Source organism: Gambusia affinis, linkage group LG19 (genome assembly GCF_019740435.1).
Source record: "Gambusia affinis linkage group LG19, SWU_Gaff_1.0, whole genome shotgun sequence".
NCBI lineage: Eukaryota > Metazoa > Chordata > Actinopteri > Cyprinodontiformes > Poeciliidae > Gambusia > Gambusia affinis.
In genome coordinates this window covers 24,594,353-24,606,162 of record NC_057886.1, presented here as the reverse complement: position 1 = coordinate 24,606,162, position 11,810 = coordinate 24,594,353, and the positions used below count along the sequence as shown (strand labels likewise).

Here is an 11,810-nt window from a genome sequence, read left to right as displayed (position 1 = left end):
TGTTGTTTATTCACTACGACAATGTCTGGTTGGTTCGCCCTTTATAAAAAATATAATATATATATATATATATATATATATATATATATATATATATATATATATATATATATATATATATATATATATATATATAAGGAAAACGTGGCATCTTGTTAGTAAATTTACATTTATGAATATAAAATTTACCAAAAATAATAAAAAAATTTATTATAAAAGGAAAACACTTAGCATTCTTTCTGGAGAATCTAGAAAAACAAAGTAAGACATTTTCCCAACATAAGGAGAGATTCCTTAAAATCTGGTTATTAATAAACCTGCTGAAAGGACAGTGCCAAGGAAGATGCGTCACAGTTTCTGGAAGGCTATCGAAAAGCTATAATTAATATTGATCTTTTTTTAAATGTTACCATATAATGCTTGGCAGGTTAAGTTTTATGATGCAGATTAAATGACACTTCCGTCACCTTGTTTACAATTAAATATTTATGGGAGATCATCCAGTTTTTTAACGGCTCTAAAATATTATATATGGAGAAGAAATGATCATTTCTTGGAACGAACTGCACGTTCTCTTTCTTTCTCCTGTGAAAAGCAGTGGGATAGTTAAAGCATTATTAATGTTTTTAAACAACATTAACATTTGGACATAAAGCGTTTATTTAAAAACAGGAAGTTGTAGCTTCTTTATGATGTAGTTTGCGGCTGCAGTTGAAACGTCTCCACCTGGTGGTCACCTCGGGATTCATTTAAACTGGGTTCCTACTGGTTCGGCCGGAAGCGGCTAGCAGCATTAGCAGCGTTAGCTTCTCCAGCTGCGTGTTGGTCAGCTGACTGATCATGTGTCTCCCGGTCGGTCCGGTTCCCACCTCAGAGTATCTCCATTTCTCCTCGGACTACCCGCAGCAGGGAGGCATGAAGCTGGAGACCCAGTGAAAAACTGCTGGGTTCAAAAAGCGAGCCGAGCCTGGTTCTGGTTCTGGTTCTGGTGGTGAGTCATTTCCTCCTGCTGCTTATTATTATATATCTCTAGCCACATCCGCCTTAATCACGACAGAGAGCCGCTTTTCTGGTTATTAAAACGATGAAAGAGAAACATCCAGAGGTTTCCCATCTGGGTCATCTTAGCTGAACAGAACCTTCTGCTGTTCCGGGGGATTGGATCTCTCTGACTCTAATAGGGGTCAGAACATTTATTAATATCTCCCCAGGCAGACAGGATCTACGTTGGTTCAGGGACCAACTGCTGGTCTGTTCCTTTAATTGTGCTTTAACTAGACCTGATGATGAGAGCTGTGTCCATCAGAGCCGGTCCATTTATGGTTAAAGCATGTTTGCTCTTCATTCAGTGAAGGTAGCCAGTGGTCAGAGGATTCAGTAATCGTAGAAATACTTCAAGGGGTTATTTTTCAATAAAAGAAAAACTACGTTGTAGGAAAACTACTTCTTCCATGTAAATGGAAGTAGTTCCTGCCCACCTGCTCTCTACTGGAGAAGATGCTTCAGGTGGGAATCTGCCGCTTCTAGCTGGGCCTTCCTCCCATCACCATGACCAGTTTCTAAAGCTGTAGCTAGCAGCATCATAGCTGTAGCTAGCAGCATCATAGCTGTAGCTAGCAGCATCATAGCTGTAGCTAGCAGCATCATAGCTGCTTGTCTTTACTTCCTGTCCTCTGCAGGACGTTTTCCTAATTTGGGTTTGGAAGAACCTCCAGGATGGGTCCAGACGGGAAGAAGCTGCTGAACATCGTCATCCTCGGCTTCGGCTTCATGTTCATGTTCACAGCTTTCCAGACATGTGGAAACATTGAGGTGGGTTGGTTCTGGTTCTGGTTCTGGTTCTGGTTCTGGATCAGCAGCTGCAGCTCCTCCTCTTTGTGTTTGCAGCAAACGGTCATCAAGAGCTTTAACAGCACTGAGTTTCATGGAAGTGGCTATACAAGGTGAGGTTCTGGTCCTGGTTCTGGTTCTGTTCCCAGTTCTGGTTCTGATGGTCTCCTCCTCCCCAGCATGGCGATCATTTATGGCGTTTTCTCCGCCTCCAACCTGATGGCGCCCTCCGTGGTGACGCTCATCGGCCCGCAGGTCTCCATGTTCCTCAGCGGGATCCTGTACAGGTACCACTTCCTGCCACACACCTGAAGGTTCTGACCCAGTTCCGACCCGGTTCTGACCCGTCTCCTGTCTCCAGCGGCTACATTGCCATGTTCATCCACCCGCTCACCTGGACCTTCTACACGGCCTCCGTCCTGGTGGGCGTGGCCGCCGCAGGTACAGCTGACGCTCCTCTTCCTCTTCCTCCTCTTCCTCTTCCTCTAACCTCTCTCTCTCTCCAGTCTTGTGGACGGCTCAGGGAAACGTTTTGACGATCAATTCCACCGATCGATCCATCGGAAGGAACAGTGGCATTTTCTGGTCGCTGCTCCAGTTCAGGTAAATTGGGTCGTCCTGCAGAACCAGAACCAATGCTAGCGTTTAGCTGGCTGATGCTAGTGAGGGTCTGGTTACTAAGGAAACCACAGACAGAGTTTTACCAGAACTCTGAAGGAAAGTATTTACACCCCTTTCTCTTTCTACTCTGATCCGGTTCTGATCCGGTTCTGACCCAGGGAGTTGATGTTTCGGTGTGGGTCTTTCCAGCTGGAGCTTTGATCTCAGAGTTCCTCTTGTGGGTGTCGTCCTTTCTCCGAGTTTTCCAGTCAGTTTAGCAGTTTCCTGTTCTCAGGCCAATCAGAGGAAGCTGCTTCAGTTTCAGCTTCATACATTTAAAATACGGACAATAAAAACAACCGTCATCGTTCTTCGTACGGCAGATTTACCTAAGAGCGTTCGGCTCCTACAGGTCATCCTCTCCTCTCGCCTGCTGATATTCACTCTTCTATTTTTGCCAAAGATGAGATTTTTATTTCTATTGTTGTAATTATGCAGAGGACCTTTGAACCTCAGCTGAGTCTGTTATCAGTTTAGTGCAGAAGTTTCTGATCCGATCTCCTCTGGTTACAGCTTGTTCTTCGGGAACCTTTACATCTACTGCGCCTGGCACGGCCACGTCCACATCACAGGTAGGATGGAGGCGGCGGCAGGCGGCGCCCGACTGAAGCCGACCCACTCCGGCTCACTCTGTGTCTTTTAGACAAGGACCGTCGGACCGTCTTCATCTCTCTCACCGTCATCAGTTTGGTCGGCTGCTTCCTCTTCTTTCTGATCCGGAAACCCGACCCGGAGTCTTCCTCCGGTTCTGAAGCAACAGAGTCTCTACTACAGACTGAGTCTGGAGATGGATCCACAGACAGGTGAGGTTGTCAGTGGGCTGTATGAAATATTCACCCCCTGGATGGTTGGAATCGGTTTCCTCCTTGGCATTGAAGACTTTCTGAAGGAAATCCTGGCAGGGGGCAAATTCAGCCTGGTTTCCCGCCAGGCTGAATTTGCCCCCAACAGGCTGATGATGATTCGTGGTTCGAGGATCTGAGTCTCGTGTTTTCTGTCTCTGCAGTTCTTCCAGACCAGATCTCTGCACTCAGGCTCTGGACGCTTTTGGTACCATCAACATACTCTTCATCATCCTCCTCTTCCTCCTCTTCCTCCTGACCTCTGCTTCTGTTTCCAGTCCAGGCCTGCAGGATCTCCGTCACCAAGGAGATGCTGCTGCTGAGCGCCTCCATCGGATACACAGGTGGGTTCTGCTGTAGGACCGGTTCTGAGACTTTTAATGACCCAGTCGGAACCACCTGAAACCAGGTGGACTCAGTTTAATTTCAAGTTTCTAAAAGTTTAACAATCCTGCAGCTCAGTGAGGTTCTGGTTCTCCCAGATTAATGATTGGGCCTAAAGAAGTTCTGGTTCTGTTCCCTCTCAGGTCTGGAGCTCACCTTCTACAGCGGTGTGTATGGAACCTGCATCGGTGCCATGACCCGGTTCGGGTCCGATGCCAAGAGTCTGATTGGCATCTCAGGGATCTGCATCGGTCTAGGAGAGATCATAGGTAAGCAGCCGGTCCGGTCGGAGAGTCCGGTCCGGTCCAGGCTCTGCAGCGGAGCTGTTTATCCAGCTGTTTCCCTTTCCCTCCAGGAGGGGGCGTCTTTGGGATGCTAAACAAGAAAAATCGCTTTGGGCGGAACCCGGTGGTTCTGCTGGGCCTCATAACCCACTTTGTGGCGTTTTTCCTGATTTTCTTGAACATCGCCAGTGATGCTCCGCTGGCGCCGGAGGGAGGCACGGATCTAGAGGCCTTCATCACACCCAGGTAGGAACCACTGCCCCCTGCTGGTCATAATCATTCTATGCTTCCACTATCTAGCTACCAGAGGAAGCAAAGCCCACAGCCAACACATTTTCAAAAAGTTCAGCAAATAACCTGGTCTCTACTGGTTTCTGCTGGTCTCTGCTGGTCTCTGCTGGTCTCTACTGGTTTCTGCTGGTCTCTGCTGGTTTCTGCTGGTCTCTGCTGGTTTCTGCTGGTCTCTGTTGGTCTCTGCTGGTCTCTGCTGGTCTCTACTGGTCAGGTTAAAAAATTTGAACTGCTGAATTCCACCATCTTGCGTTGTTTTAAGCATTACTAACCTGTAGGGGATTGGATCAGGTTGGAGTATAAAGTAAACAAAACACAACTGAGAATCCTGTCAAACCGCATACTGGTTTGACAGGATTCCCAGTTAATCCTGTCAAACCAGTATGTGGTGTTCTGTGGAGTGGAGTTAGGCCTCCATATTGGGAAGGGATAGCTGGTGTAAAACAGCTGACCTCCAAGTGCTTTCTCTCCTTTACAGCTCAACATACTGGAACAGTTTGGCTTTTGAAAAACCAGTAAAAAGTTTCTGGACAAACGTAAAACTTTGTGTGTTGCAGTGTTGCCGTGGCGATGATCTGCAGCTTCCTGCTGGGCCTTGGCGACAGCTGCTTCAACACGCAGCTGCTCAGCATCATCGGTTTCCTGTTCCGGGACAACAGCGCCCCTGCCTTCGCAGTCTTCAAGTTCATCCAGGTTCTGGTTCCGGCCCAGGCCTCCAACTCTGTGGAACCGGACCGCCACTCACTCTTCTCCTTCTCTCTGCAGTCCATCATGGCAGCCGTGGCCTTCTTCTACAGCAACTTCCTGCTGCTGCACTGGCAGCTCCTCATCCTCGTCGTCTTCGGCTTCCTGGGCTCCGTGTCCTTCTTTGCTGCCGAGTGGCTCGCCGAGTCCAGGAGGAGGGACTCGGACTACGACAGCATCTGAAGCGTCCAGGAAGACGCCCAGATGGACGGACGCCAGGAGATGCTGTCCTCCCACATAAACTCCTTCTTTCTTTAAGCTCACCTTGCTGGATGGTGGAGGGAAAACCTGGAGCGGATCAGACCTGAGGAAGCTGCTGCTGTAGATGTCTGGAGAGACCGTGGATGTCCAGGTGGTCTAACCCTCTCTGCAGAACCTCGGACACCAGAACCAGAACATCTCAGTTTAAATGACACACTAATGCACAGGTGTCAAACTCCAGTCCTCCAGTCCGCTGCCCTGCATCTTTTAGATGAGCCTCTGCTGCTTCACCTGAACAGAATAATCAGGTCATTAAGGCTCTGAGAACTGATCTGCACCAGGAGGAGGTGATTAAACCGTTTTCACTCCATCTAGAACCTGCAGGACAGCGGCCCTACAGGCCTGGACTTTGACACCTCTGCACTAACTGGAGCTGGGTTTATTTAAGGGCATCAGCGTCCATCAGTCCAGATATAAATGCACACCACACTTTTCAGATTATTAAAATGTAAAAAAAAAAAAATCTATCAATAATTTGGATCATTTTCTTCCTCCGCATAGTTCTGGTCCCTGAAGCTTGGGTTTGGACTAGGCCAAAATGTTCTGGAATACTTGGAGGTAATCGGGTCAGAACCTTTGAACTGGATTTTATTCAGAGTTTAATCCAAGTTGAATTGATCTCAAAGGGAAATTAGTGAGTAGAAACTTAGTTTTATTATTTTCATGCTAATTTTGGAGCTCCGCCTTCGACTTCCTCTGGACCAGCCCAGCAAGGACCAGTTTAACGGCACTGGTTCCAAACCCAGCAGATAATCCAGGTTATCGCGCTCCGGCCTCCATCTGGCTGATTTCAGGGTTCATTTAATCTGAGTCAATAAGGGAAATAATCAGTTTCATATTTATTAAATGTAGTAATTATGGATTATCGATTGTTTTTGTTGCCAATAAAATTGTATATAAACATCAGCTGGTTATCTGGTTACAGCAGGAACCAAAGGGTTAAAGATGGCCGATGTGGACAGAACCGGCTTTAGTTTGCTGGTTTCTGGATCTCAGCAGAAACGGGTCGTTTTTTATTCTGGGTCATAAAACCAAGACAGCGGATTAAGCTGATATTTTCTGGCTGAATTGATCCTCTCTTCAGTTTCAACAAAGCAGTAGCGCGCTGGTTACCATGGCGATTTATCCTGTGCAGCCAGCCTGCTCCTGGCCAGGCCGACCGCCAGGCTGTCAGAAAATACCACTATCAATTTAAAACTTATCCACAGGAATCGTGATCGAATCCAAGAGTAAAATCAAAGTGCTGCTTGTTTGTCTCATTGATTCTACAACCATCTTTCTGTCCTTTCTGTTTTATTGTTTTATTGCTTGACACTGTGCAAAAATTAAAATATTTTACCAATATTTTTCTTTTTATTAATACCAAAATTCTGTAGGTACATGGATCCGTCTGTCAGCCATTTTGCCTCTGAAAGGAGCAGAATGATTATTATCCGCTTTGTCTGCTTTGTCCTTGGGCTGGTTTCCATGGTTACCACAGTACTGAGCACTGGTTCGTATAAATATAAATGGAAAGAACAACAATCCTGGTTCTGTTGGACCTCATTGTTGGCCATAACATATCACTTGGTCGGACTCTCTGGTCCAGTCTGGACCGGTTCCAGTCTGACATAAAGAACAGGGATTTCTTTGTTTCAATAGTAAACTTCCCATCACAGAGGTCAAAGGTTCCCCAAGGTTCTATCCTATGACCCCTCTTATTCAATATCTATATGCTCCCACTGACTCAGTTTATAACAGAAACTAAGATCAGTTACCATGACAACACAGATGATACACAGTTCTACATTGTGTCACCGGGTGACCTTTGACCCCGTCCACTCACTGAACAGACGGCGAGAACAGATAAATGTGTGGCTGTGCCAAAACATTTTGAACAAAAACTGAAGTTGTTAAAGAGGAACAATCTAGAGTTATAGATCTAGAGTTATAGATCTACACAGCTTCAGTTATTACAGCTGGAAACTAGAGATCTGACTGAACTTTGACCTGAACACATAAAGACAGGTACACAACAGAAACAGTTCCTTCTGTGGACTAAAAGTATTGTTTCTGTGATTTTATTTATTTACTCATTTATGCCTTAAAATAATCATCATGCAAGCCTTAATCATTGAGGGGGCAGTGGAGGAGCGTGTGAGCAGCTTCCAGTTCCTGGGTGTCACCTGAATTCTGTAGACGTTCTCCTGCCACCGAGAACATCTACAGGAAGTGGTGTCTGTAAAGAGCTAGGAAAGTCATCAGACTCCTCCCCCTACTGGCCTCTGGGAGGCGCTACAGGAGCCTATGGACTGGGACCACCAGGTACCGGATCTGTTTCCTCCCCACAGCTGGTATGGAGCGTGATCTCACATCAACAGGTGAAATCTAAAACCCAGCGGTGAAGAGCTGCCTGTGAGTGGCAGTAAACCAATCAATGATCAGTTTGGTGGGTATTGATTATTTTAACGATGGCACTTGACAAAATGTAATGTCTGTGTTTATGTTTTCAGGATGTAAAGCCCTGTGAACTGCCTTGTTGCCAAAGATTGATTGATTGATTGATTGATTGATTGATTGATTGATTGTCAGACAGAAGTGACCCATTACAAGTCTAGCTGTAGAAAAAATACCTTAAACTATCTTTTCTTTTTCCGACTAGAAATCTTATGACTTTTCCTAAATTGAGCCATCATTAGAAAAAGTGACATTTTGTTTCTGGTTCTGTTTCCATTGGGCTGCACAGCACTCGGGTTCAAGGATTGTTTTATGGGTCATTTCTGGCCCATGAATTATAAAACCATTTAAACAGCAGAAAAAAGTTCAAAGGTCACACAGAAACTGTCTCTAATACACACACACATACACACACATCCAATAAACTGGATTGATGTATGAATTGAACTTGTATTTGACCGGCACCAGAGTGACCTTCCTCGCTTGGTTGTTTATCACCTTCTTCACTAGCATGACACAGAATAAATCACTCTTCACAATGTGACTTCTAACTGCATACAAGTGGCCCCACATCTGAAAAATAAAAGAAGACCCAGTTAATGTTGTGACTGAGTGGTCACCAGCAACACCAACTGGTGCAGCTCCCACTCATAGGGTCAGATTTTTAACCCCAACCACATGAAGCTGAAGATGGTTTCTGATTCCAGCTTCCGATTCGGGAAATGGCTAAAGGGCGATTCCACTTAATTTTTCACTACCTTCCGCATCTGTAATCGGCTCTAGTTAAAAAACTACGACACCTAGAATCTTCAAAGCTAGACTGGATTATTCTGCTCTAATAGCAGAACATTTAGAACCATGTTTGGGATTTGTTAAACCTTTTTCTGATTTGTGAAACTTCACTTAACAGACCGCTGCAGAAGATCTTTCCTTCCAACATCCATCACCATCTACATTAAGACTTTGAAGAATTAATGAGTTACACCAACATTTAATTTCCCATTGGGATTAATAAAATGGTTTTGAATTAGCTATGAGAGTCAGGTCCATCGTGGTTGGATCTGTCGGATGAGTGCTGGCGCTGTGCTCGTCAGGCTGCTGCGCCAGGATTTGGATGCTGGATATTTGTGCTGCTGGTAGGATAAATGGATTCTTGTTGTCACCTGTGTCCGGTTCTGGGTAATGTCAGGTCGCTTTTTCTATTGTTGCTACTGATCTTTCTAACTGCTTTTTAGGATGCATTTCAGTGGCTTTTTACTGCAGCATCTGAAAGTAGCTGTTGTGTGGCTGATTAAGGTACCAATGTTTCATTTGACCTTATATGGCTTCATTATTGTCAGCTGACACTTTACTGTCATTTCTGGGTATTGCAGATTGCTGCTGTTGCATATAACCCTCTCACCAAGGGGCATTTTTTAGAGGCTCTCAGTTAATTGGTTAATAGTTCGTTCTCTAGGGCTGGAGTTGTAGCAGTACAGAACCAGAACACAGTTCATATTGCTTTTTTTAATGAATTAGCTGATTGGGGACAGCTTTAGAGGACTGGGCTGACACAATGCGAGATTTGTTTTTCTTTTGTTTAACATTATTTTGTGTCTTTAATTTGTGTTGCTACTAATTTAGTTTGCAGTTGTTTGTTTTTCTCTCAGATTGCTTCCAGTGTTCTGCTGCCTTGCAGCAAGAAGGTCCTGGGTTCGATTCCCGGCCCGGGGTCTTTCTGCATGGAGTTGGCATGTTCTCCCTGTGCATGGTGGGTTCTCTCCGGGTTCTCCGGCTTCCTCCCACAGTCCAAAAATATGACAGAGAGGTTAACTGGTCTCTCTAAATTCTCCCTAGGTGTGTGTGTGTGTGTGTGTGTGTGTGTGTGTGTGTGTGTGTGTGTGTGTGTGTGTGTGGTTGTGTGACCTGTATGTCTCTGTGTTGCCCGGCAACAGACTGGCGACCTGTGCAGGGTGACCCTGCCTCTCGCCCAGAACGTAGCTGGAGAGGCAGCAGCTCCTGACAACTCTAAGGGACGATGGGTTAGAAGATGGATGGATAGATTTGTCATAAAAAGAAAAATGTAATACTGATAAATAACAGATTGTTTCATCTTGCAAAATAGATTTTGCATTTCAAATTCAAGTAAGCTGCTTTATTTTGGGGTTTTTGTTAGGGAGAGGTCAATTTTGACCCAGAGGTCAAGGGGAGTAAACAGAATGCTAGGATCGAGGAGGGTCAAGTCAGAAAATGGTAAGAGTCTCAGATAATCACCTATGTGTTGGATAAAGCGATTAAAACATCCATCCATCCATCCATCCATCCACCCATCTTCTTCGACTTATCCGGGGTCGTGTCGCAGGGGTAGGAGCTTCAGAAGGGAGGCCCAGTCTTCCCTCTCCCCAGCCACTTCTTCCAGCTCCTCCGGAGGAATCCCAAGGCGAAGAGACATAGCCCCTCCAGCGTGTCCTGGGTCTTCCCCGGGGCTTCATCCCGGTGGGTTAGGGTAGGGTAGGTCCCTCACCAGGGAGGCATCCAGGAGGCATCCTGACCAGATGTCCGAGCCACCTCAACTGGCCCCTCTCGACGTGAAGGAGCAGCGGCTCTACTCTGAGTCCCTCCCGGATGACTGAGCTTCTCACCCTATCTCTAAGGGAGATCCCAGACACCCTACGGAGAAAACCCATTTCAGTCGCTTGTATCCGCGATCTCGTTCTTCTGGTCATGACCATAGATGAGGGTGGGAACGTAGATCGATCGGTAAATCGAGAGCTTCGCTTTGTGGTTCAGCTCTCTCTTCACCATGATGGATCGGTACAGCGCCCGCTTGATCTCCCGCTCCTATCTTCCCTCATTCGTGAACAAGATCCCGAGATATTTGAACTCCTCCACTTGGGGCAGGACACACCCCCTGACCCGGAGAAGGCACTCTTGAATTTCCCCTTGGGGATCAATAAAGTATTCATCATCATCATCATCATCACTCTACCCTTTTCCGGCTCAAGACCATGGCCTCGGATTTGGAGGCACTGATCCTCATCCCAGCCGCTTCACACTCGGCTACGAACCGCTCCAGCGAGAGCTGCAGATCACGTCCCGATGAAGCCAGAAGGACCACATCATCTGCAAAAAGCAGAGATTTGATCCTAAGGCCACCAAAACGGATCCCCTCAACACCTTGGCTGGTCCAGAGATTCTATCCATAAAAGTAATGAACAGAATCTGTGACAAAGGGTAGCCCTGGCGGAGTCCAACTCTCAGCGGAAACGAGCCCGACTTACTGCCGGCAATGTGGACCAGACTCTGACACCGGTCCTACAGGGACCTGACAGCCCGTATCAAGAAGCCCGGTACCCCATACTCCTGGAGAACCCCCCACAGGGATCCCCAAGGGACACGGTTGAACGCCTTCTTCAGGTCCACAAAACACATGTAGACTGGTTGGGCGAACTCCCAGAACCCTCCAGGACCTGCTGAGGGTGTAGAGCTGGTCCAGTGTTCCACAACCAGAACCAGAACCACACTCCTCTTCCTGAATCCGAGGTTCGACAATCTGACGGACCCTCCTCTCCAGAACCCCCGAATAGACCTTGCCAGGGAGGCTTAAGAGTGTGACCCCCCTATAATTGGAGCACACCCTCCGGTCCCCCTTTTTGAACAGGGGGACCACCACCCCGGTCTGCCAATCCAGGGGAACTGCCCCCAATATCCATGCGATATTGCAGAGTCGCATTAGCCAACACAACCCTACAACATCCAGAGCCTTGAGGAACTCCAGGCGGATCTCATCCACCCCCGTTAGGGTTAGTTTTTGCCTCAGCAACCACCCAAGCCGCATGCCGCTTCGCCCGCCGGTACCCATCAGCTGCTTCCGGAGTCCTACAGTCCAAAAAGGTCCAATAGGACTCCTTCTTCAGCCTGACGGCTTCCCTCACCAAAGGTGTCCACCAATGGGTTCGAGGGTTGCCGCCGCGACAGGCACCAACAACCTTGCGGCCACAATTCAGATGAGCCGCCTCAACAATGAAGGCATGGAACATGGTCCACTTAGACTCCATGTCCCCCACCTCACCTGGGACGTGTTCGAAGTTCTGCCAGA

The 11,810-nt window shown here is 46.9% G+C and overlaps 1 protein-coding gene across 1 annotated transcript; it reads left to right on the top strand.

Annotated features, from left to right (window-relative positions):
• The first annotated feature begins 754 nt into the window (after positions 1-754).
• Positions 755-6,640, top strand: mfsd11 (major facilitator superfamily domain containing 11). Its single transcript, XM_044101265.1, has 14 exons — positions 755-991; positions 1,680-1,812; positions 1,888-1,943; positions 2,010-2,117; positions 2,192-2,271; positions 2,337-2,433; positions 3,004-3,062; positions 3,134-3,293; positions 3,497-3,540; positions 3,611-3,676; positions 3,860-3,985; positions 4,072-4,246; positions 4,849-4,984; positions 5,057-6,640. The coding sequence occupies exons 2-14, from the start codon at positions 1,717-1,719 to the stop codon at positions 5,216-5,218; spliced, it is 1,365 nt and encodes a 454-aa protein (XP_043957200.1). The 5' UTR covers positions 755-991; positions 1,680-1,716; the 3' UTR covers positions 5,219-6,640.
• Positions 6,641-11,810: the final 5,170 nt, after the last annotated feature.